The sequence below is a fragment of the Dendroctonus ponderosae genome, unplaced genomic scaffold (assembly GCF_020466585.1).
Source record: "Dendroctonus ponderosae isolate FM_Combo_2020 unplaced genomic scaffold, Dpon_F_20191213v2 Dpon_F_20191213_7, whole genome shotgun sequence".
Taxonomy (NCBI): Eukaryota; Metazoa; Arthropoda; class Insecta; order Coleoptera; family Curculionidae; genus Dendroctonus; species Dendroctonus ponderosae.
The window spans coordinates 3,819,179-3,846,328 of NW_026018916.1; the positions used below are offsets into that span (position 1 = coordinate 3,819,179).

The following is a 27,150-nucleotide window of genomic DNA, read 5'->3' on the forward strand; positions in this document are numbered from 1 at the left end:
TAATAAGGATTTTCTACGCAGCAATTATACAGCTACAATTTTATGACTGATATTAATGAATATACATACACCTGGGTCTCGTACGATAACCCATTTCCGCTTATTTTATTAATCTGGATCGAATCGGATAGTTTGAGCGGTTGCGTTGATACTTGAACTGGCTATCTCAAATTTATTGCCACTCTTCTGGTGAAGTTTACGTACGAATTTTGTTTAATTTGATAGAATTTGTGCGAAAATAGGATAAATAATGATAAGAGGGTTTAAGGGCCAATTACATAGACAAGTAGAATCAAGTGAAACGGCGCGTGTAGACTACAAAACGGACATGCCAGGATTAAAAATACTCTTTTTGGTTAAAAAGTTTCGACCCTTTATAGCCTGTGTGAAAGTAAAGAGACGAAATGTCTCCCATTTTTGAAGGAAAAGTGGAGTTTAAATCCAGGCATGTGCGTTTTGTGGTCGACAAGCCCCGTTTTGTTTTTCCAGCCCTAGTCAAAATATTGGGCAATTTGCCGATTTGGCCAAAAAGCGTGTGATTCGTAATGGGTCTGGACCCCCTTTTAAACTTGTCTAACTCAAAAAATTATATCTTAATCACACTTGCATTAATTTGCAGCTAATTTCTAGAATCACTCCAGATTCAGGTAATTACGACTTCAGTTAGCAGCCATCAAAAAATGTATTTTCTCCTCAAACACTTTTATGAGAAAACAGGCATTATTGCTTTTAGCTAATGTCTTTACAAATCATCAATCTATTCGCCACTTTGCTTCAATCGGTTAAGGCAATGTTGTATTTTTTGTCATTTGCACGTGAACCATTCAGGCGCTTGTTCGACGTCAAAGCCAAAAAAAAATGGATTGCTAATCGAGCTGCTATATAAATCAATTACTTTCTAACGATATCGGCATTGGTCAATTGTATTGTTGTCGCAGGGTTTCACGGAAAAATCCCTCAAGGAAAGCGCCTAGGAGAGAACTGATTAGTTCCTCATTTTCTCATCTCGACCTTCTGTTTAATACTAATCAATTACCGATGGCAAATGAGTTTTCGAGGACTAATAAGGATGAAATACCAACGGAAAAAATGCTGATTGTAAAAACAGTTAAGGAAAAACTGATTTTATTATTGCAGATAGTGTGAATGGCGTCAAGCTTTGTCGGTGAATGAAACATTAAGAAATTCGTTATCGCCCTCAATTGATATAACATTGCTATATGTTTGAACTTTTGACAAAAAAGAAGAAACGCAGACATATGGATTAGAGAAAATATTCGACACTTTGCCGAAGTAGCATGCACGTCAATACGATAAGAGATAAACAGACTTTGTTGAAATTTGATTGACAATATCCTGTATATAACTAACAATGTGTGTATATAAAATGTGACAAAACAATACAGCCCTTCACATTTCCATCTCAAAACCGACCCAATTTCTATTCAATTCCTCCCTCTTTTATTAACTCCCAAGGCGTCAAGAGGATTTAAAACCAATTAGTTGATATACAACAACAATGATTTATTAGCGTGGGTATCCTTTAATGCCAACCGCCAGAGACAAGTCGAAATTCAATGAGTGTTATATAACAATTAAACCTTAAATGTTGCTAATTTATTGTGGATTCAACGCGTCCAAGTTTTTATTGCCTCCAGACCCAGACAGATCTTAACTGGACACTGGTGAATGGCATGATGGAAAGTTTAGGGAGACATCCATGTTTGCTTTACTTCTTAGCGTAAGCGGGCTATTTAATTAGCGGTTTTAACGACGAATTATTACTTAGAACATCGAAATCGGTCTTTTTTTCGGAACATTTCTTGGCATATTTAATTTATGCATCATTAATTAACACTTCTTATGCAGGACACCTCGTAATTTAAGCGACTTTTCGGTAATTGACTCGACTGTCATCGCGTCTACATGCTGAGGGGTGAGAGCAAAAAAGCGATCACCATGGAAACAGGGTCTTTTTGTCTCACCCTCTGATCGGCTTGATATACCATGTCTGATCGTAAGTAAAGTGTTGTTGCAATAAGAAAATCACGTGGGACCATAAACTACCGGCGTTAATAATTGCGAATACAGAAAATCTTTAAATAGTACATTTGCACAATTTATGCAGTCGTAAAATCGGCAGATTGGCTCTTATCTCGGACCTATTTATTCGAGTTTCCAAACAGCAAATTGAAAACAATTGCAAATGCATGATTTTTGGTATCGAAATCACGCAACCAGCACATGAGGCAAGTTGAACAGTTGAACGGTCGTTTGCTTTTTCCTACACGCGCCTTCACTATAGACACAACTTTTCATCATTTTTTTCGCATAAGTTGGCAGGAAACCCGATACTATTGTTTAATTGTCCTGCCAAACGGACAGAGATGTATATTTAGACTGTAGACTAAATAGACAAAGCAAAGTTGTATTTGCAGTTTTATTGTCCAAACTGGTTTAAACGCAATTTGAGTGGGATGAAGTCCGTGAGTTTTTTGTTGGGCTGAGTTCCTTCTGAACCACTCACGGCCCAATTTATTAATGAAAAACTGTGTCTTATTGTACGCAAAGCTCCTGCTGTAAAATTACTCATTCCATGAAATGCTGCTCAGCTGCAAAGCTAGTTGAATTAAGCAATGATAGATTAAAGCAATTAATCGGGCGAGCAAACAAATTATATGGTTTATGTTGATTAATACCAGCAGATAATAAATTAGCAATTTCCCACATGAACTGACCCTCATGCGCCAACAAACACCACGTTGTAACAACTACGAACAAGGAATGTTGTACATGCGTTACGTAATTAGACATACGGTTGTTCGTAATGCGACTTGTGACTCACTTTTGGGATGCTTTATCCATATGTTCGGATTTCAAGTAATAACCGACACGTTTTGTTCATAGCGATTTTATTTATAACGTCGCGATATTGGATGCTCTATTACGACCTCGGGTTCAAAACGCTGTTACAAACGATGACCTTAGTCCTTACAAAGTAGATAAGAAGGATATGGCAGTGGGGAGTTCTCGACGAATGTCCTTCATAAATTGCTGATTTTTTCGTTTCTAAGCAGAAAAAATGTGGATGCGTTAGCTAAAACGTGAACTCCGGTCAGGATGCTCAGGTGTTTCAAGGCTCTCGAGTATTTTATGGACTTTGGAAAGCTTCATCGTTTCACTAGATTATTTTTGAGTTTTTTTGAAATTAGGAATTTTTAATTTGCTACTCTGAATTGAAAGGAATTGACGATATATGGTCAAATAGGCGATAATCTCCACTCGGAGATCGCAATCTCCTCAACAAACCGTAGACAATCCAAACTCGTGCCCAAGTCGTCAACCTTCTAAAAGAACATTTACCTTTTAATTGAAAACATGGAAATACCCCCTATTAATCATCCAGCACAAACGAAATCCCTGTGTCATGTTTCTTAATTGGAATCACATTGCTCTGATCGTCCGTTCATTTGCATCTCAACTTGTTCTTTGTTCAGTACCAGCAGCCAGTAGAGAAAAAAGACGAAAACCCGATCAAAACTGCAAAAAACATTCGCTTTTGGTCGTGACAAAGAAATCGTGTCAGTAGGTAACGGGTACAAGTTGAAGCAATTTTGGACAAGGCCCAGTGTTGATGATGTTGATGACATTCAAGCGATCTTTCTCAATTCAGTCGTTTTTCTTGGAGAGTGCGCTTGAATAGAAACCGTTCTGGAACTGGCGCCATTATCAACCGAATTATTGCAGGATTTTTACCAAACAATAATTGAAAGGTGAGATGTTCACGGGGCCAGATCGTGGCTTGTGCTGTGGTAACGGAACGTTGCGATTGTAGAACACTGGAACCTGTTTTTGGTACCGGTTCTAAACGGCACTTAGGACTTTTACTTTCGTCGCCGATATCAACTGCTACTTAAGCAAAAAAGGAACAGCTACATACAAAATCTTTATCGTATGCTTGATTTTTCAGCTGTTTCTGGATTCTTTATCACATGGGTTTTTTGTTGTAGCCCTGAATGCTTAAGCAGAACTTGAGAACAGAAAAACACAAATGCATATTTCTCCAAAAAAAATGCTGAAAGGTGAAATCTACGCCCCTAAGTTTCTTTAATAGTTGAGATGCTGATAGCAGCATCTTATGTCTGTAGCACTTCATTGTTTCACCTGAGCCAAATTAAAATTTTGATTAAAAGCGACTTAATTTTGTATTCAATCGAAATTGCAGTGCAGCTTCAGTGGATAAAATAAATTTGATCCTGAGTTTTCAAATAAAGTGAAAATCATCGTAAAAATTGAAACAATTTTTGTAATTTCAGGTACACGATAAAGTAGTTTTGTCCCCAACTACCCGCACTGTATAGGAACTTTTTCTGGACAAAACATTTTCAAACTCATGGTTCTTGCAATGTTCACTTGACAAACAGTGTTCCAGTCTATTTCAGTGGTAACTAGTGATTACATTTTCCCTCATTATTAGGCGCTATTATCAGCAAAAGATAACCATTTCAGTTGTATTCAATTGGCCCCTAAAGCTAATTTTAGGTAAAAAGCCTCGTTCTAGTGATAACCCGTGAAATTAGGCAGATTAGGATAAAGGAGCAACGCAAAAATCACAGAACTACCAACATTTCGTTTGACGGCCATCTATATGGGTTGATGATGGTTCAAGCTGCAAACACATGCGGTTGTTTATGCAGTTGAGATAATTGCTTCGGCTGTCCTGAAACTTGCAACAAACTCAATTTTCTACTGTTTACCATCGTGTACTATAGAGATAAAGTGAGAAGATAAAAAGAAATTGCTCTAAAACGATTCGGCAATAGTTTCGCTCGCCGATTTTGATACAATTTATACGTATTTCCGAGAGGAAAACCAGTCCAATTAGATCGCGAGAAAATGCTCCAGTTTGCCCGCATCGTTGCCTGCCAAATTGCAACACTCCGTCCTCAGAGACCCAACCTAGAAAAAGAACCGCGCACGTCACATTGACGTCATTCGAACAAGGATTGCATCGAATGGGTGCACGAAAATAAGCGGGAACCAAAATATACATGTGTCAAATTGAAAACTATAATTAAATCAAATCGGGGTTAAGCGCAGCATTAAAAACGGGCCGCAGAAGAGTTACGAATGCCCAACCTGACTGATAGAGTAAATGGAATCGGTTAAGGCCGATCTTTAAACTGCAGTATGACAAATCCACGAATTTGTGATAAAAGTAGAGGTACCCCCCGAACCAGATCCTGTTCTCGTCCAAAAATTCAACTTTTTCGCATTTTTGTCTGGCGAATAAGCCAAAGATAAGCGACACAAGTTCAGTTTATAAAACAGTGGCCATAAAAATTCATGGGAGGGATCTGGATTCGGCTGCCGTCTATTTCACTTTGGCCAATCAAAATACACAGCCAAACATCCCATCAAAGTCCACACTGTTTTATTTATAATCAAAGTGTGTTAACTTATATAAAAAAAAATCCCAAGTGGCCAATAATTTGCGAATTGATATTTGCACAGATGCCCACAGTCGATTGATGCGCTGGCATAAAAATGTCGATTTTCGTGCGCTTTTGATTCATTACGTGTTGATTTTAAAGGAGCACTCACTCGATTCAAGGACGTGAAAAAGTTCAAATTTCCTAAAAAAAATTCGAAAAATGTGTTGTGCGCTCGACGCAGTTTGTGGTTGATCAGAGTTATGGAAGCTTTACAAAGCTGAAGATAAACCCCCAAAAAACAGTCAAAACTGGAAAATATATGCACCCAGCTGTCGAATGTCGCAGAATATCAACGTAAAACCAACAACAGTAGAGAAGAAAGAAAACGACGTTAAATAAAAACTATGGAGAAACTGCAAAATACGAGTACTAAACATTTGAATTAAGACAGTCAACGCTGTGCCGAAAACCTGACATTCGTAAAGGCGAGATTTTGAGAAATCAGACTCAATCAACTTTTCAATTCTGCAAAAAACTCCCGTTTTTGACCTGGATTTGGAAAGATACCCCATGTAGTCACATGGGGCGATCTGAAGAATGTTTCAATTTTCAAACTTTCCTCGCCCATAGAAAGTTGCTTAAAAACCCGAAAACAACCCCAAAAACGTCCAGTTAAAGATACTTTCAAAGCTCGTCGAAAAACTGTAAAAGGAAGAAAATTAATTCGATTCATTTTGGATATCGCCATAAAACAAACAATCGCAAACTTTTGAGAAAGTGTGGCATACTGATCTGTGCGTAAAATATTGAAAGTTTAACTATTTCGAAAGAAACCGGCTGATACTTTCATAATTTCAAAACAAACTTGATGAAAAACATCAGACACTAACAGTGAACATTAATGAAACGTATTGCATCAATCAATCAACTCCCGTTCCGTCTTGCGATGATTCGCAAAATTCGCAAAAACACTAAAGCAAAAAACAGCCTTTTCTAATGCGTTCGCAGAATTTCCCAGTGAATGAAACACCTACAAATCAAATTTACGGTAATAAACAGGCACCGTTGATGTGTATCCAGTTAATTAGTTCGAGCAAACAGCAAAAAGAGTGATAAAACCCGTTAATTTTTTTCGCGAATTCCTCGAATGTTCTAGTCGCAATGATCCTCGTGACTCTCGTTTCCCGTTTACTTAAATAGGAAGTTTTTGGGACATTGAGTCAGCATTTACAAATTAAATGCACTGGAATTTCTCCCAAGCCATTGATGAGTTTGAGACGAACCTCCAATGCCGTCAAATTTAATCTGATTAATTCATATCACGCCCTTGGATATTACTGGAGAACATTTACGGCTACTCCACATAAAAGGCAATGGTCACAACCTTCGCTATTAATAACATGGACAACATGGAATATTAAGTCGTTTATTTTCGACTTGCGCCTATTTTTAACGCCTTTTAGGTGAGCTCGGCCTTATCCATTTCCGGGACAAAGCTGATATGCCCGGCAAGATATTCCTTGGGTCCTGGCGTTTTTTCCTGTGACGGTTACCAAAGCACCAACCTTGATTTAAAACCTTTGATTATATTAATAAACAATTTTTTTACTCATAAAAACGTGTTATTAACTGGCTTTTCCTTCGTATCGGCTAAACAGTTAATGATGTAACAAAAAAACCAACAAAACTGTTGTTTGCGCAAGGTAATTTTAGAATCTTCCAACACCCTAATAATTTATAGACGTGCAAGTAGATGATTGCTGATCTCTTTGTACTTGTATCAAAAATTTGCCATTTGATGGCGTCCAATCTGCCTTTACACACCTTGCAAAATAAAAAAATCAGCTTTGTTTCTTGAGGTCAGGCTGAATGGCACGATTAAGATTTACAATAATTACCGTTCAATTAGCATGGAAATTGCGGATTTCTAATAATTCAATTGACTCATCAGTAAATTTAAACCATCTAAAAGCAGAGATGGATTTTTTTATTTGCTAAGCTCAAACCAGATTTTTCCTGCTTAAAATGAGTCACTTCGTTTGGCAATATCGGCGCCAATTTTCAACCACATTGGAGGTTTTAAAGCGTGGATGATATAGAAAAGAAAATGCCACCGTTTTTACGTGAAAGCTGTTCATTTTCAGTTGGTTTTTATCAACATTTACAAGTTCTTATATTTTTCCTTTTCTGGGTTTCAGTCAAAATGTGAAGTGAAGTCCTTCACAACCTTTTGCGGTTTTCGGCTAACGCTGGAGAAAGTGGTAAAACAACTTGTAAATGTTAAAAACAACTGAAAATAAACTACCTTCACCTTAGAATGAATGGTGGCATTTTCTTCCTCATTTAAAAATAGCGACGTTAATATGCAATTTTCGATTGATATCGTTACAGCCTTGATGGGAAGAATGGTCGTTTAAAATTCAGACCGCCCGATATGAATTGCGAATTGGTACATTCCGGTAGTTTTGGAGGTTTGCGTTGTTATAACATGGAAAAAATCAGGAAGCACTGTTTCAAGGCCCCATTTGAAACCGCTTTACAAGTTCGATTGTCTGACAGACACTGTTGTGTACTGATGATAATGAATAAACCCACTTTTTTCGATTCTTAACGAGATTGTAGCTTTGGAGGTGATTGGACTGCTCGTAAACTGGCCTTATATAAATTGGAAACTGTTTGCAACCGAGTGCATAGGCACCTTTAAGGCAGCTAATAAGAAATTTATTGCAAAATTAGCCGATAATTGCAACGTCAAGATAGCGGGAACTGGTGCAATTCATATGCTAGCTCTAATGCTAACTTTTTATTCATTTATTTAAACATTACATCATGCTTGACGATTAAGTGTTACACCTATACGGTGCTAATCATAATCAGGAAACAGCCGACTTATTTGGCAAAGTGTTTGGTCTAATTGATGTGTTTAATGATCCAATTTTAGTCATGTCTTTCTTTCTCCGACTAGCAACAGACAGCTGATTGTTCTAGTGCGTAGTTGCAAATGACTCAGAAATCAACAGTGTTTTAAAGAATCTCAACATTCAAGGACTTTTGGAAACGTTCAATTATCACCTATCCATCAACTCGTTTTAAGCAAACCACTGTCTATCAGTAGTGGTGCGATAAATCAATAAATAAAAAAACCTCGAGCCTATAAAACACCCCATTACATCATGCCAACCGCACGAAGCACGTGTAGAAACCCCTTTACCTTTTCCAGATTGGATCGAAGCCGATTCTTCCTGTTAAATATGAATAAAGGTCGATTGAGGGTTGAAATGACGCAACTCCACGAAGTTCAAGGATTTGAATGTTGGAACTTTCGGTTTCTATTTGGGGAATTGGCCAAATGAAGCCCACGCGCCCAACTCAAGTGTGCCTCCATCAGCCCCGGAAAAAAAACCTTGGGACTATTAATAGGTGCGATGGACATGTTTAGTTTGGTCAATAAACAGTGAACTTTCAGAACGAACATAATAAAACGATTGGAGAAAGCCAAACAAACCAGACAATAATAATTACCAAATGAACTTCCTTCCCTGAAATCGATCCCATAAAGTAACTGAGTAACGCGATGATTCAACTAGCCGCAGTGTTTTCATGCGCTTTAGAATCGATTTTTTCCAAAACAAAAATAACTAGACGAGCAACACCAGGCTAATTGATGTTTCTTTGAAATTTATTATTGTTTGAAATCGAAAAAAACACGGTTTAGATCAATTGAAAACAACAGCTATGGCTCTTAATGATAAGTGGATGAAAGCGTATCCATTACGAATTACGAGCTTGCGAAATGGGACGAATAACTATCCACCACTGGAAGGACAAAAAGTCGATTAAAAATGACAAAATTGTCCCTAATTATGAGTTCTTCGTTACCGCGACCTCGTTAAATGAACGACCGAACCCAACCAGGTCTTTGACGAAGTCGTTGAACGTTCGAGTAACATTAACATGGCATGGCGCCTCATGTAAGGCCGATGCCCAAGGAAATCCTGCCTTTTTCCTGCTGCAATGTCGGTCTGATATGATTGATACTGACGCCTTTAACGAGCCAAAACTACTGATTTGTTCAATTCGAATTTTCAGTTATCATTGAGTTTTTCATTGTTTATAGGCCGGATTTGCCTACTTCAAGAGTGACACTTGTATATTTATTTTTCCATTGAAAATTCACTTCAACTGTGGCAATTTGGAGGATAAACCGTATCCAGACGAGAAGTTAATCCAGCAAGATTATCACCTGATCAAAGCCAGTGCCGGACTTTGTTTGCAAGTCAAACCAACATGATTTTTTGTGTGGTTTTGCGCGTGTTGCTTTGATCGTTTGAAGCAAATATCCAAAACTTCCTGAGCCAAAGGGCCGATGAATTGGAAATTAAAAATTGCAAACACTTACCCAGATGTGATAAATCGGATACATCGGAATCTGAAACAAATCAAAAAATTAACTACAGGAAAATCGCAATGAGCAAATGAAATAATACAAAACTCCACGAAACAAGTGGGCAAGGAACGATCCAGGCAGTCATTTTTGGTTTCGGAACAATGTCGCATCCAGAAACTGAGATAAACATCAGGTCCTGGATCGTTCGATAATTTTATTGGCAACTGTCGAGCCGATTCGATCGTCTAGCCAAATTAGTAGACATTTGCGAAAATATTCTTGGCACACGGGATTGAAGCGCATTTAATAAATATGTTATCGAAAAACGATATTATGATCTACGTGACACGTCTGCGGCACAAACACGGAAACGTTCCAAAATGACCAATTTCCAAAAAATGTTTACCAGTCATGTGATCACATCGCCTTCGACTTGAAAAACAATATTTTTGAACAGGCACCACATATTTTCAAACCGAAGTATTTGTTTATCAGGTATAATTTACAGAGTGACAATTTACAGAGAATCCGAGAAAAAATTATCGGAACTTTTTCGGTAATAAGTATCATTCTCAATTCTAACATTTTAAATGGCCAGCCACTACTTGTGAAAGCTCGTTTGAAAGCCTGAGCTTGTAAAAAACATTGTTTCAGGGTTATTTTTTAATTTAAATTGCCTGCAATTTTGCAATCGTAAAGCAAATTCGAAGAGCTCGTTGTCTTGCCACCCAGTAGATTGCAGTTTGAGAACAAACCACCCATAAAAAAGACCTCGTTTAAACCGAATAATCGTTCACTATTAAATAGGATTCAAGTGAAATAATTGCTGTATGCGCTTCATCAGATTTTTGCACAAACACTCTGAAATTCGTTGTAAATTGATTGTTTCATCTGCGCTGCACTTTGGAAAAAACACCAATTGAAAATCAGTATATTCCTATTAATGATCGAGCGATTTCCTTGACTCCTAATTGAAAAATTAATTGTCGGTATGGTCGAGAAGTGCCGCATAATGTTGCGATTATAATTGATTTTAAACGCATCAACTAAACGACTACAATATCGGTCAATTGGCCTCATATATCAACTGCAAACCGATCATGTGATTCATGCACACTTCTTAATGGGCATCAATTTTTCAATTTCACTAATTGAACTCGATTGCGTAAGTGCAGGATTGTGGAAAAGTTTTCCAGTCTAACTTAACGTTGTTTTCTCGTAAAATATATTTTTAAAACCACCTTGTACCAAAATACAAAGTAGATTGGCTAGAATTGACTACGCCATTACATTTTCAAGCGCAATTGGGACTTTTCCAACAATTTTTTGAGACGGCACATATAAAGGTGCAATAGACAGTGGCGTCACAACCAGGCCCAAATATCCACCGTGTATTTTTATTCATCGTCATCAAAGTGAATTGGCTCCAATGGACCGATACGACTTAAATTTACATTTGGAAAAAAACATTTTGCTATTAATTATATCAAAGAATCGGTCTTTTTGTATTGAAGTGTGCAATTTTTGGTCTTTTTCAAGCCTTCAAAGGTACATTTAGCCAAATTCCATCCAGTGTGTACACACTCATTCCTATTATTATACTATTAATTATATGGCGATTTTGTTAATTAGAGAAATTTCTGTTTTCTACAGATAAACCTGCAGTTATCCCGCAGCACATTCCGCCTCCCACCTAGTGAAAGTGCAGTTTGAACTGGACACAACTGGACGTTTCCAATTCCCTACCTACAAACATGTTTATAAGCTGGCGAATTAAATACACATTAAACTAAGAAAACGCTTTCGCTTGATTCAATTCAAAGCAAACAATTGGGTTGTTTGTACGCCAGTAAAAAAACTAATTTTTCCCGAAAAGCATCTAAAATAGCATGAGAAACAATTGTTATTGGGATTATTTTCGGATGTTTTGGCAAAAGTTCCACCGACCTGGAACAAGAAAAGTGTCACATGATGTTTCCTTGAAAAATAATGACGTCCAATGACGGTATAACAACAGCAATTTTGAGACACCACGACGTTTTTTGGAACGGTGTTGAATAACCGATTGTTTCACACAAAATTAAGGGCATTAATAATTTGAAACAAATTTTCCACGAGAAATTGAGAACACTTAAACCTCCTAACTGAAAAGTAAAGAATATTTTCACACGTGTGCTATACATATAGGTAGTGCTTCCGACCTAGAAAGCCTCCCAATATGATTGTTTAATTTGTTTGGGGCTATAATCAGAGGTATAGAAAGGGTCGATTAAAAATAACAAAAGCTCAAAATTGGCTTTAAATCGTTCGAAAAGGTCGATTATTTCGGATCTCACTGCGTTTTTTTAGTGAGTTTTTCAATTTATTGCTTTTGTGAGAATATTATGATGTACAAGTTGAAGCATTTGATGTGTTTTGAAAACATCTACCTCTACCCTCACGAAATTTTCGATCAAAAATCAAAATTTCACATGTATTTTTTTTTGAGCGAGATTGCTGCCGATCGCTAACGCTCAAAAACCGCTTAAACTCGGCAAAAATGTGTTTTTTCAATGAGCCCGTTGCGATCCTCGCTTCCTTGTGATGCAAATTTTACGAGAATTGATATTTTTTAGCTCCTAAAGATGCATATGTGAGTGCGATCAAATTAGGATTTTAATTGATTTGTCCCTCGTAGATGTTCTTGAGTTCAATCCTCTGCTGTCTCAACTTTGAGTGTTTGGATTCTTCTGAATTTAGTAAGGAAGACACATGCTGAACATCAGAAATCGATTTTTTTATTCAACAACGTTACATGGTAGTTCCCCAGATAATCCAAACCATCTAATTCGCTTGAAAATGTTATTTTTAACCACTTTTTTTAATCTCGTCCATCGTTTTACACGTTCATGACAAAACCGACTGAACTGACGTCGTTTGAGGTGAGTCACTACGAAAAATCGATATTTTCATAGCGAAAAATCTCGAACAAATCGAATAAAATGTCCAGTTAACGTGCATAATCTAAATAATATTGAAAATTCGACCGTTTTCTAAATAATCACTTTTGGAAAGGCGATGATTTTAACATTGGACAGGCTAAGAGGCAATTTATTGAACTTCTAGTTGCAAAATTATGATGGCCATTGGCCTTACCAGCAAATCCCGTTAATAGCTAGTCTGGTAAACATTTCAACGACAGAACGCTAAATTTGACGGGATTTTCGATATTTTTAGGAATGAAAACGATTAACTTGAGTCATAAAGCTGAATGCAACGAACAGCTCAAGGTTCCGCTCAGCTCTTACTATTCGCAATAATTCCTAAATCGTGCAAACGCAAAAAAATTCACAAAAACTACGAAAAATATTAGAACTTTTACGGCTTTAAACTAGTAAAAGACGTTAGTTCAAACTAGTTGTTCTATCAAAGATCTACTAATTGAAAATCATCACAACTTACATGGTGTAAAATAGTTCATACCTGTCGACATCTGAAAACAATGCAGAAAAAGTAATTGAATAACCAATTCAACAAAGTAAATGTCTGATTACAAATTACCAGTCCATGGTAACTAATTCATCTGCTCATATTCGCTTAGCCAATGGATTTACAAAAATGAAAATCCACGCCGCTATTCATTTTCTGATACCTCTGAACCCCACAAATCAGGGCTCGTCGACAAAAGCGGTTCAAAATGCCCTACCAGAAGAACAGAAGAAACGGACTTTAAATACGAGCTAAAGAGTTTGGAGTGAGGATATTAAAAGGCCAGATGGGCTGCAGGAAGAGCAATTTATTTATTATTGATTTAGGACTCTTATCATAATAAAAATAATCGTAATCGCATTTCTTCAGTGCGTACTACGGCGGAGTTCCACAGCTAGTACCCATTTACTAAAATGCCACATCAGCCAAACAGCTTGCTTGCGAGTCTAATGATCGCAGTAAGCTCAATAATCAAAAAGGAAAAAAAGAGAACTGTAGTAACGTTACGAGTTAAGTTGAACTCGTTTCTTTTATATAAACAAATTGAATATTTTGACAAACACCCTCACCTTGTATCTAGAACTGCAAATATAGGGGCACAATCACTCGACTGTTCAACTTCTCGAAGAGATTACCAAAGCTTTACTGACTTCATTTTTCAAATATCGGAACAAACCACCCCCTAAAACTTTCGCATCCTTGCAAAGAAGGTCCGTTTAGGCACAGCCCGAAACAGGTAGTTTACAAACACTGCTCGGGACGTAATTTTTCATTGTCCACAATATGTGTGAGTGCCTTATTGTTAACACATAGTTTTGGAACCAATAACGCAGGTAGGAATATAATAGGGATGACACGAAATATTTGTCACAGGTATTTTGGAACAGATATCCATATGGAACAGTTGGTATCTGTTATCGATATTTAAAATAATATGTGATTTGAAATAACAGGGCTCGCCAGGGTGGCCATTCGTACGGTAATTTGGGCAATTGTACGGTGTAGGTCCCGAACGCGTTACCGTACCCCAATTGTACGGTATTTTGGTTATTTTTGTAAGGTATTGTACGGTAAATATCACGAGACCTTGCTTTTAACCACTGTGAAGACTCTTTTCATGCAGGGGCGGATCCAGCTTTAAAGTCAGGGGAGGTTATGTAGAATAAATACAGTCTTCTTGTCTATGAAATTAGAAAAATTATCGTCGTTTTGTGCAAGGGTGGCGCAAGATTACTGCAAAATTTCGTGTTTTCCGTCCCGTTTTGCATGTTTCTCGGAAGCAAAATGAGCAACAACGCTCGTTTTTACATCATACCAGAGATAACTAAATGGCCTTTATTCGAAGTTTCTCAAGAACCATTCAAGCCACAGAATTCGTTTTGGCATCGTTGGATAGAGAATTGAAAAGTCGATTCAGTCCTAACAACGTGAGTGAGGAAATTCGAATAGTTTTGGCCCAGAAAGCGAAATTTGAATATCAGACACTTAGGTGCAAGATTATGCACATGTTTTTCGAAGTTTCTCAAGAACCATTTGAGCCACAGAATTCGTTTTTGCATCGTTGGATAGAGAATTGAAAACACGATTCAGTCGTAACAACGTGAGTGAGGAAAATCGAATAGTTTTAGCCCAGAAAGCGAAATTTGAATATCAAACACTTAGGTTCAAGATCATGCCAAAATTTCATGTTTCCGTCCCATTTTTGCTCATTTCTCGGAGGCAAAATGAGCAAGAACGCTCATTTGTACATCATTCTAGAGAGAAATAAATGGCCTTCTTAGAAAGTGAATGATCGATAAGGAAATGTTGGCAGTTTTCTCAACAAATGCTTGAATTCAAGAAGTTTTAGATTTGCGTGGTTTTTTTTTTAGTTGCAAAATCCACTTGAACATGACGCTGCTTTTTTCCAGGTTTCTCAAGAACCATTCGAGCTAGAGAATTCGCTTTGGTACCGTTGGATAGAGAATGGAATGCCGCCCTTGCCTGATACTATTTTGTTCAACGCTCTATATGCTTGACATGAGCACAAAACAAGAGAGTAGAAACCTCCCATATCTTATTTGGTCTAAAGGATTTAGGAGTTTCAATAAATAATCGCTTCCAACACTAGTTGAATCGATAAAAATCGCTAAAAGAAATCGAACCTTGCATCATGCGAGCTCCCTACCAATCGCGGCTAAACCCGGCTAAACTAGGTTTATATGCAACCAGGTTACTAGGTGCCTGTTATTAAGCGAAAAAGTACCAGCACACTAATCTGACCAGTACCAGTACAAATGTTGCACATTCATTGTGTGTGAAATGTGCTCCGTTCATATCATACAAAAGCAAGGCGAACCCAACACGAGGTTGAGACTGATCGCCTACTGTCTATTACAACTTGCAACGGTACTGTTTTGTTTATTATTTTGCTGTTTATTTATAATTTGTTGCTATGCAAGCCAAACTCTAATAGGTCACGCAAGGCAGGAGCGTCATCAACCTGTTGCTTGGAGCTTGGGAAAATCCTTGCAAAAGGGGTTTTCCTTTATTTACTGCCGTGACACTTCAGCAGGATTTACTACTAATCTTCCACACTCAAAACCGTCAAGTTGGATCGTCAACAATTGGGAAAATTTGTTTTGTTAAAGTCGTCCTCAAATGTTAAGTGCGAAGAACCGAGCGGGTGATTTAAAATTGCGTAATCCAAACAGTTGAGGATATTAAAGGCTAAAAAGACTACCAACGAAACGCGGAGGGCTAGAAATGTTTTTAAGTGTATATTGACTGACTTGCTACCAAGTCGCTTTGCATTGCTTTATAGATAAAAGTGAATTTTTTTTTTAACTAAAACACGCCGACGGGCCGTGGGCGACATCTGCTCTTTGAGAGCCTAACTACAACTAGAGTAATCAGGAGATAGAAACCCAATCTACGGTTTGTTCAAGACATACTGGAGACATCTAGGCTTCATCGCGCGAACTACTAAGGAGCAGGCTGCAGGAAAAGTACGGCTGTATAAAGTCGGTAATATTAGCGGTTGCAATATAGATGGCGACACAATTTTGCGTTCGCCATCCAACCAGCACCGGATTCACCAATAATATTTAGTGGATGCGCGTCAAATATATGGAAAATATTAGCGATAAAACAGTAAACTGTTGAACAGTTTCCAATGAATCGTAAGAGCATATGAGATTGTTTTTTGGTTCAATCAAAAATATTCCTGAATTTTCTCAAAAGAATATTTCTCAAAACTAAATTTTCTGTTTTATACCAAGAAACTTCTGCTAGACACTGGCATTTTTAAAACTCAAACCCATTTCATAATTCTCATTTTTTAGCAAAAATTGAGGACTAGCTTCAGAAATTTTGCAATTTAAGATAACCAAAAATAACCTTCAGTTGCCAGATTGCTAAATTAAGAAAAAAAAAAACGACTTACCAGTGTCGTTAGGGAATCCCTGTACTGGTTCGTCACTGTAGCCCTCCCCTTCATTAGACATAGCTGAAAGAAAAACAGGAATTATTAGATTATTAATCTTAATTAGAGTAATAATTAAAATCTTCAATTTCGTCTATAAAGTCATAGAAAATGTATACAGGGTGTTCACCTTCAAGATACTGCCTAAATGACTTTTAAATCATCATTGGCACTTAGTTTTTTTTAACTTTATGATATAAACTCACTGTATTCACATGAGAAATACAGCCATAGCTTGAAATTATTAAGTTTTTTACCTTCGAAAATGCAACCTACTCGTGTTTGCCAAACATCAGCAAAAAAGAAGTTTGAAGCAATATCCGGGAAATCTTAAATCTTTCCATTTCCACTCCCGACCAAGAATAAATTTTGCTGAAAACTATCCATATAATTCATATTCGAAGTATCTCGCATCTTTCGGCTGACACCCTGTAGAATCGATCGAGCTAAGCATATCTGCTCACTTATTACCACACAGTTTGCCAAAATGTACATCGTTTAGAGACTTTTATATTCGTGTTATTTTCGCTGTTGTAATTTTCCGGTTATGACCAGTCGGATAATTATTGACAAATCGGCATTTTATGCAAATGATCTCTCCAGAATTTACATAAATATGCTTACAAGTGTCACTTGAGTATTCAAGAGTTTATGGTCATGGTGCGAGTCGCCTTTGGGCCTCCACAGCCAAGTTAAATGCTAATAAATTGTAAGAAACTGTTAGATTTTTATTTAAAAAAAACTAATTTTTCAACTGAAAATCAACCTACTTTATATTTCCGACGATGACATCATGGAAAAACTCTGCTAACATTACTAGCCATAATTTAAATGACTAAAACAATATACTTGTGCTAGGAATCAATCATTATCAATTTTTTGGTACTTTAATGAGTTAATTTAGTATCGCACACAGATATTGTGCACGCGCACTCTTGAACAGTAAACAAGATAAACTATATAAAACATCAGACACATCATGGCCCTAACCTTTTATATAAAGGCTATATGGGTCATTGACAAAATAAAAACACTAATATCAAAATCAGGCTTTTTTAATATTTGTAAAACTTACAAAACGCACCTTGAGTGGGCAAACAATGCAAACTCAACTCTTGATAGTGTCTGAATAAAATAACTGTGTTTATCTGAAAATAAATATTGTCTGTTTGCTTACGAGAATGGTAAATTAACCAACTGCATGCGTAATGTCTAAAGGAGAACAGTAGCAGCTGCGTCTGTTCATTGTTTTTATATTGGTTCTTATTTGATCTCTTTCAGTTTTTATTTGCAAGCACGCAAACATCTCAAACCTAGTTGTTCATCTGTTTAGGCAGCCAAAAAAGTCTACGATATAAAATGCAAAATTTAGTTCAAACTCTAATAAATTGACAAAAATCAATGTGCTTCTAGAATATTGCTTCATTCCCGCGCTACTTGCCAGATATTAGGCATTTGAGCATTTACACATATAAAACCTTAATAGTTTTATAACTCATGTTTAAGTATAATTGGCATTATTTATTTATTTATTTATTTGGATTTTTTATGGATTTAGAGTAACATGCTTTGGGTGGGCCTAATTGTTAAAAGAATCAAAATGAACTAATTTTAAACGATAAAAGGTGATTATAAAAATATTAAATAAACATTACGTAAACGAGCTAGAAATGAGCAGAAGACAATCCACCATTGCCGGAAGAACGATTTCATTCTATGACTCCTTGGTATTCCGCAGACGCGTTTTCCTCTATCTGCTCTGGAAATAAATTATCTATGTATTCTTATCAGCGTTTTAATTTTTACTTCATTTTGGTCTCCTTTATGATGTTTCCTTGTTTGTCTAAAAGTATGTTCGATTTCTTCATTCTTTCAACTCCTGCTAGTTCATTGATCTTTTTGTGTAAATTAAAATTGTCGTATTTACTTAAAAATCTGATAACATATCTTTTTACTTCTCTCATTTTGCTTCTTATTTCACTTTGAAGTTGTTTCCTAGCCATCTTACAGCACTTTACTAGATGGAAGCAGATGATTTAGTGGATGCATTTTAAATTATAAAAATTTCCGGCTTGACTAAACAAGATAATACGTACATTTACAGAAATTCTCCTTGATTCCCTGAGACACCATTCATTCGTATCCGATCAATTTGAACTTGAACAATAATATTAGGAGCTAGTTCCGATTGAAACGACAGCATAGGAATGGCAATACTTAAAATCAGGGTTATTTTGCAAAAGTCATCGGGTCAAGTTTGCCTTCATTGTCTTTGGAGCGACTAATTGTGAGGACATTTTTTCCTAATTGATAGACTATTTCCTGGTTGGCAATTCAGTGTGTTTATGAATTAAACATCAGCACTGGTTTGGAATTTTCCCAAAAATGTTGCACACTCACTACAGTAGAAGAGTCTCATGATTTAATGTTGCTAAACTAATTACATATTTGTATTGCCATTTATCAGACATGTAATCATTTACAAACCAAAACCTAAGTAAAGAAGATATATTTATAAACTATTACAAAGAAAAATGTCATAACAGTTATTTACACTTAGTTATAATTTACAAACGTTTTTCGCAGGCACCCAATCCTAGAAGCGCGTTGAATGGAAAACGAAGAAGATTTAATTCTAGCACTAATTTACATTTTTGTATGCAGCTAGAACCGCACCTTAGAAGACCACAAGCATGTTTTTAATATAGCAATCCTTCCTTGATTGAATTGTTTAGAAGAACGTTAGAACCAAATTCCTATCAACGGCAGCCGAAAAACCCAAAATGCCGGATAATTTTTTATTTTTTCCTCTGAAGATGCATGCTAGCATCAGGATCAAATTCCTATCGACAACGGAAGAAGCCAAAAATCTCCACTTCTTTCCGGCCGATAGCCGCCTAAACCTTAACTACATATTTCATAATCGTTTCTTTGTTATTTGAATAGGTGGATTGTTAAAACAATGTCTTGCATATCCGTATTCATATACTGCATAAATGAATAGCGCGCAGAAGCCTTGAATTAAATATCGAAATAACGCGGATTACTTCCGCTGAATTATGTCGGTATAATTTATGCAGTAATTACGGTTTAGCCTATTAAATACTAATTGTTTTCTGAAATTTATTTAAATTGCCACACATTAATCAGATAAATCTGTGTGTGTGTGCGGGGGGCTAAAAAGGAAATAAAAATTGCCTTGTTTCCTGATTTTGAAATTCTGGTTCGGTAATCAAATGAGTTGAAAACCGAGTAAACAGACGTAATCTTCATTTTTTTGCGAATAAGCACACAATGATTTGATGCTTTTATGGTCTAATTGTTTATAACGACAGTTAATGATAAATCTTTCGAAAACGTGATAGAACCGTGTTGAGTATGTTTAAGAGTCGCTAAACATATCCCGAGTTAATTTCATGCAAATTCCATAACTGATGGTTAATGGTTATTTATCAGACTTTATTCCGTCACGGCATTACTAACTAATAGCCTGAAAGTAATCGAAGAAAACTCATTAAACGCCCATGATGCGGTGAAATAACCAACGGCAAACAGCTATAATTTCATCAGCAATTAATTCTACGTTTCCATTCCTCAACTTGTTCCTGGCTTCCTTTCTCGGACTCTTTAAAGGCCCTAAAATTAAATTTCTGTTTGCTAATTCTCCATCTGTCATTAGCCACGATAATTGGTTGTTATCATTAAACCATTTTTTTGCCGTAAACTAGATAAAATTACAATTGGCCATTCAAGGTGAGTTATAAATAAAACACTGTTACAAATTGTTATAGCACGAAAGAGAATAAAACTTCATCATCAGACAAACAATGCATCGACCTTGCCAGCTGCGACTTGATATATTCTATATACCTAAGTAGTTTGAAAATTGATTAATTCATTATTTAGGTTTTTTGGTCTAGTTCTAGTTCTTTGGGACGGTTAAAATGCCAAAAGCCAACTTGCGCAGCTATTTTTAGATCTGTTTGGACTTTGAGCGAAATTCCAGAAAGTATGAACATAATTTAAGGAAAAATTTTTATTTACAGATAATTGCATAAAAAATCGATTAGCAAATCCTGGTGCTTTACGACATCTGATTTATACTGTTGCATCTGTTGACAACAATAAAAGGTGGTTCAATAATCACACATTAATAAAGATAAAAATGGAAAGCAGGTAATTTAATATGCTTGATATACCAGGGGACAATTGAACTTAAATGACTGGGAAAGTGAACTTTCAAATCACTTTTCCCCAACTTTACACTAACAAGGCCCACTTTTGCCCAAAACGTTTCGCACAAAACATCCCAATAAACAAGAAAAACTCTTCTTGCTTCGCCTGCAACAGCATGTTTCAATTCAACGCCGAGTTTCGATGGCTTTTATTTGTCATTAAGCCTTGGTAAATATCTGCGGGTTTTTTTCTATCCATTGATTTTTCCACTTTCGGCAATGTCACTGCCACTGAACGGAAGTACCTTAAACGCGCTACTGTCACCTGAATGCTTATGGGAAATTAATATGTGACTGTTTTTGATTTATTGTCGACAGGAGGTTGAATAGCTGAAATTTCGTGCCAAACCGACCTTGGTGTATGCAGTTCGCACTAGCGAGAAAATTGAAGAATTCATGATGGGAAATCGTGCTAAATCAAGGCTGTGAAACCCACAAAACCACGTGAAAACGATTTGCATAATCGGCTGATTAATTCCAAACAAGTTAAACCGGAGTATTCATTTCAAATCCTGGATATCCAGTAGATCCTATAGGGTTGCTCTGCATATGATCCGGTCGGTTTCGTTCAGCCGACTGGCTAATTGGTCGAAAGTTGATTGTCCCAATAAGCTAAATGACACCGCTAATAATTCGAAAGAATTAATTACATATTGGGACAGTGAAATTCCCCGAACGAACTAAAGACCCAACCCAGTTTTCGCATGTCTGACCAGATAACCGAAAATGCTAAAGAATGTCGGATGGTCGCTCCTTAGAAAATGTCTGCGTGACAGAAAACGTGGTAATTGATTCGAACCGGCCAGAAAGAAGTATATGTAGGTGAAAACAATGAAGAAATGATTTTGCCTTCCTGCAGCTCTAAAAAAACCGAAAGTGAACTGAAAAAATAACTTTCCATATCTTAAATATCAAAAAGTCTTTCAAATCAATAGTTATGCCATCGTGGCCATCTGAAGAGAAACGTCAGGAAGCTTCCCCATTTTACCTCTAGAAATTACAGACTTAGAAAAGCCCATTAAACGTTAAATCAAAATTAATCCCGCCAATGACGTCGCAATCATAAAGTGGATTAGAACCAAATCCCCCGATAATCTTCAGGTTTACAACTTTCAATCACGAATTTTGCTTAAAAACTTTAGAAAAAACCAACCGTTTTCGAGAAAAATAACCATTTAGAAAAACACTACAAATTATCAGACTCCTGCTAGGTAGTACCTACAACCTTACAATGTTCCATCGCGAATTTGGCTTAAAAACTTTTGAAAAAATCAGCCGCTTTCGAGAGAAATAACCAGGAACATCGATGTATTTGAGTTCAATAATAATCGCCCTCTCATTAAAAAAAACTACAAATTATCAAACTCCTGCTAGGTAGTACCTACAACTTTACAACGTTCCATCGCGAATTTGGCTTAAAAACTTTTGAAAAAATCAGCCGTTTTCGAGAGAAATAACCAGGAACATCGATGTATTTGAGTTCAAGAATAATCGCCCTCTCATTAAAAAAAACTACAAATTATCAAACTCCTGCTAATAACTTCAACAGGCTTTCAAGGAAACAACAATTCAATTTCCCAACTAGATGCCCGGTGTCAATTAGCGTCCGAAACATCCACATAATGTGAACCGACAATTACCATTAAAATTAATTAAAACAATGACAAAAAAAACGCATCTACAATGGGAAGTCTAAAGCCAAAAATTAATCACAATGAAACTGGCATCCAGTTAACAAAATACTGTTTGAAAAAACGAGTGCCATTTAAATGTTAATTAGAAAAGTGCAAACGAGGTAATTGAGTTGGAGTTGGATTTTGCTGTTTGTCGCTAAGTTGACAACTATTGTAAATATTTACGTTTGAACACCAGAAAACCGTAGTTAATCAACAGATAGGCCGCAAAACAACATCTACGTTAGTTTACTTTATTTGAGTAATAATGTAGACGCAGATAGGTGTTTCCTGTGATTTGAAAACATATTCGTCATTAATTATCTGCGTCAGTGGTCAACTTGTTTACTTCCACTTTTTACTGAAGTAATAAAATAATTCAAAATTTGAAATAATATTCCGAACCACTGTGTAGACATCGGGAACTAAATATTAAGCTCTGCAGGTGCAAATATGCGAAAAACATGCTGCTAAAATTGATAACAAATTCATTTAGAAACCGCCGGTTGAGATCAAGTGTACCCAATCATTATCATCGGGAATTAAAAACAAATTAGTTTTATGCGGGCTCAAAAAAATCGTGTTGTGATATCTTTGAGATGATTTATTGAAATTCCTCAAGCAACGCAGAACAAATCACGTACGCGGCATCAGGAGTAGGTATTTGGCACATATCAGTCGAAATCCTCAGGGAATTAGAGTAGGATATTTTACTCTGCGACCTAATTAAACTTCAGACAATAATTCGCTAATTTATCCGCAAAGTTCACCCAATTTTCGTTGTAAAGTCTTTAATTCTGCGCGTCTCAACTGCTGTTGAAAAATGCACCCTAAATTAACTATAGTCTGTTTCAAGCGATTTGACAGTGACGTCATATTGAAATTTACTCAAGTCCGAGATTGGTTCCAAAAATGCGCTTTTGACGTGGGAAACGTTCCACGGAAATCATTATTATTCTATATTACGTTCGGACATCACTGAGCAATGCAAAATAAGTTTTTCAATGCAATGCAAAATGCAAATATCAACACCTACCGTCATTCAACCGGTAAAAAGTTTATTGAAAAACTACTTTTGGACAAAAGGAGCAGCTGTGAAACAGAAATGTTGAAAATGCGTAAAACTTTCCACTACACAAGAGAAGAAAAACAAGATTTAAACTGCAAATTTTCCGAATAAATGCTGAAAAGATAAAACATTAAAGAACTGTTGACACTCTACTCCTATTGGAATTCTTGCCAATTTTATTATATTCGAGTCATAATTCTTTTGCGGCTGAAGTTGAAGTACCAGAATTAAACACAGGGCGTGTGGAAATTCAATTTGATGAGTTGATGATCATGGAAAAAATATTTAAATCTACGCATTGGCCGAAGCTTAATTATTCTAGGCTGCAATAGCAAAATTTGTGTCTGATTTCTCAAGAATTCGTGCGAGTGTTTTCAAAATTGTTTAAAAATATGTGAATGTAGTTAATATTCTTATTCTTCATGGATATGAACGACACGCACAATTCCGCTCAATTAAATTTTAAGTCCTTCAAATCATTTCATTACGTAAGCAAACCGAAAATGTTCAATAAAAATATGCATTTTTTATCGAGAAATGCTGATTTATCACAAGTTTCCAACGAAAGCTTTGAAATGGGCAAAAGTTCCCTTGAGACTTTAAGACTAAGATTTCCGAGCTTTTTCCTGGGCTCCGCGCTTTCCGAGCTTGAGCGTCTCTCTGTGATTTGAAAGATTTTGTTGAATCAGATAATATTTTCATAGCACGGTTTTATGAAAGTTTTCTCAAAAACTCTTATTTTTTATTGTTGATCAATTAAACATTCGTCTTAGTACTGCCTGATGCAAGTGCGGAAATTTTATTTTTCTCTGCAAAAGCCAATTAATTTTCTACAAGAGCAGTCGGCAATATGGTTTTTCACTGATTTTAAGCTGCAAAAGTGAGATAAAATTTGGAATTAAAAATTAAATGTAAACAACTAATTGAGAAAATAAATCAGTTGCATTATTAACTTGCCTCCATTGTGCCTGGCGTTAACTGTGAGCGTTAAAATGTGACATTTTCGTGGTGGTAAAGCTGCATTTAGATTATGAAGAAAATGGAAGAAGGTCTAAGGGATGGTGGTGAAAATATGAGCAAAATGAACAGCTGTTCGCCCCACAATATTGCTTAGGAATTTACCACTTAAGAAGTAACACGTACACAAATGCATGGGTAAATTGAAATGATAACTTGAATGAATTCACAACTGCCGACACACGCCAGAGAAATAAAATCAATCATTTTAATAATCTTCCATACATGCGCAAATTGTAACAATTTGATGAAAGACTTACGAAATAACATAAAATTTTCGTCGCTCGGTGGACCAGCAACAGAAAAAAAAACGACAATAATTGCATCACTGCAAAAAAACATGATTAGAACCGATGAGTATCGGATAAAACCCGAAAGATTCGATCTCCATTCATTAAAAACTCGTTGTCGATAGTGAAGCCAATACACGGTTCATAAACACGCCCGACTCTCCAAACACCTGAGCAGGAATGGCCTTGACATTGTGGTTAAGATGTTACGTAAAGGTCTCTCCTTTCGGCATAGTCGGTTTCTTCTAGTCTTGCCCAAGTCCCATTAGACAGCTGCCTTTTAAATTTCAACAATTCAATGTTTTCACTACCAAATTGGACTGGCCAAACGGGTTTCCATGGTGCGACACAGTTGTCCCAATGTCAATCATGTCACTTCCGTGCTTGTTCAGGAAACTGCTGAAGAAACTGAAGAAAAGCATCAGCAACAGAAGGCCGATATCGAAATGGCTGCTCCGCCTGCCCAGGGGCCTGTTTCCTAATTATCGGGTGTTAGTCAACAGTGTTATCGTCGAATCCAATCGACGAACTCTGCATTTCATCAGTGATGACCCTTTGGAAGTGAGTGAAGAGTCGTTTTCCAGTGGCAACGACTTCCAGCTCCAAACCCAGGACGAAATGGGAAGAAATTGCTGCAAACATTGTCGCCAACTGTGCAACCCCACAGGGCGTTTGACTAATCGCCCCATCAGGACTCTCCCTATTCTTACAAATCATTCAACACCCATCCGGGCTTGGTTAGAAAATGTGGATGTCGCTGACATACCACCGCCCCCACCAATGCCCTCCAGTGGAGACGAAATTAAAAATCACACTCCTTTAAGAAGGTTCACTGTTTCAGACATTCGATCTGTCCAGGTAAAACATCGCAAAAGAAATGGAAAAGTAAATTAAAAAGCTTGTTAAGTTAAGGCCCACATCGACCAAGCTCGACCTGCCCAAAACCCCAGACGTTCACGATATGATGGCTGTTTTACGAAGACGGTTTGCAGCCATCCATTCGCCCATGGTTGACAGCGTAGTCCGGGTAAGCAGCGACTCTGAAGAAGACACTTTCGGGTTTCACTGGGATGTTTCCAGGTTGTCATAAAAAATGAAAAACTGTACCTAAACCATATCTATGTTCTACTAGTTAAGCTGCATTAAATACCAAAAAAAGAGATTTGAGCATTTTTTTAAACCCAGCTCTAAAAGGAGTTTTCAGGGGAACCCTGAAGGAAAATTAAATAATACTAACCGGGGAACCCCTGTAACATAAAGGCGGTCGGGTGCTGCAGTTTTCCTCACCGACGTCAACCTATTGCCATGGAAACCGATAAAACACCAACAAAACGAGCGAAATACCAGGGCGGGTGCATAACTAATTATCTAGCCTTCAATGGATTTGACTACAAGCAACAAGATTTCCATATAAACTCCCTGAGGCACACAGGGTGGCCCAACTTGAAAATGTGCAACTCAAAGCATCCAACTGCAAAGCAAATGCGCCTCGTATCACTAATATCTTAATAACACTGGCAAGTAAAAGCCATGAAGCAACATATGTTCACGCGAATAGTTTTACGCTGATTTAATTAGCTAAAAATCGTTACGTAACCAATCAGGCACTTTCTTCGAGAAAGTTCCGGATGTCAAACGCATGTTCACTTCAGATGCATTTTACTTTTAAAAGACACGATAATGCAGAAGGAACAGTGAAAATAATTGAACAGCTTGTTCGGAAATCAGGTGAGGTGAAATGACGGTCCCCGGAGTGCCGACAAACGCCAGATCGGTCTCCGAAAAACAAGTTGAAGAATTTAATGAATGAACGAGAGAACGGGTCACGTAAGGGCTTCAGGAATTCACCGGTCAACGCTTCTTTAATAGCCCTTAAGAATGTGAGAAATTACCGGCATTTGGTTCAAAAAACGGTTTTGTGTTGGCAATTTTAAACGTTTTACCGAGCCGTTTTTAAGCAAATATCTAGAGAATTGGCGAAGAATGTAAGCAGCCCAATTCCGACAGAAAATCCTAATTATCGGAACTTCCGCTTTCCCATTTACATATCACGGTCCAAAGTTGAACCAGCAATTAATTACCTACACAATTTGATGGTAAAAATCCCACGTAA

At 36.9% G+C, this 27,150-nt stretch overlaps 2 protein-coding genes and 1 long non-coding RNA gene across 8 annotated transcripts in view; 2 read left to right on the top strand and 1 right to left on the bottom strand.

Annotated features, from left to right (window-relative positions):
* The window catches only part of LOC109546245, a 69,099-nt gene that overhangs the window by 23,840 nt on the left and 18,109 nt on the right, over nucleotides 1–27,150 (bottom strand). For 4 of the 6 annotated variants that reach the window (XM_048668461.1, XM_019917139.2, XM_019917140.2 and 1 more), the window contains 2 exons: nucleotides 16,715–16,777; nucleotides 9,835–9,864 (listed from right to left, as the gene is read on the bottom strand). In XM_048668461.1, coding sequence (XP_048524418.1) covers nucleotides 9,835–9,864; nucleotides 16,715–16,777 — 93 coding nt within the window. Of the gene's footprint in view, nucleotides 1–2,738; nucleotides 2,830–9,834; nucleotides 9,865–9,922; nucleotides 10,008–16,714; nucleotides 16,778–27,150 lie in introns of those variants that run through there. The other 2 variants (XM_048668462.1, XM_019917142.2) reach the window with 2 other exon arrangements.
* On the top strand, nucleotides 10,854–11,620 carry LOC109546247. The gene is made up of 2 exons (XR_002172745.2): nucleotides 10,854–11,370; nucleotides 11,476–11,620. It is a non-coding gene; the product is annotated as an uncharacterized LOC109546247 (long non-coding RNA).
* On the top strand, nucleotides 25,179–26,199 carry LOC109546246. The gene is made up of 2 exons (XM_019917143.2): nucleotides 25,179–25,895; nucleotides 25,945–26,199. Exons 1-2 carry the CDS (start codon nucleotides 25,398–25,400, stop codon nucleotides 26,125–26,127), a joined length of 681 nt encoding a protein of 226 aa, XP_019772702.1. The 5' UTR covers nucleotides 25,179–25,397; the 3' UTR covers nucleotides 26,128–26,199.

What these genes read in the sequence shown, in the direction of transcription:
- LOC109546246 (XM_019917143.2), top strand. Translation starts at nt 25,398, where the DNA reads ATGTCAATCATGTCACTTCCGTGCTTGTTCAGGAAACTGCTGAAGAAA. An exon ending in CAGACATTCGATCTGTCCAG is followed by an intron (nt 25,896 to 25,944) that starts GTAAAACATCGC and finishes AAGCTTGTTAAG; the next exon opens with TTAAGGCCCACATCGACCAA.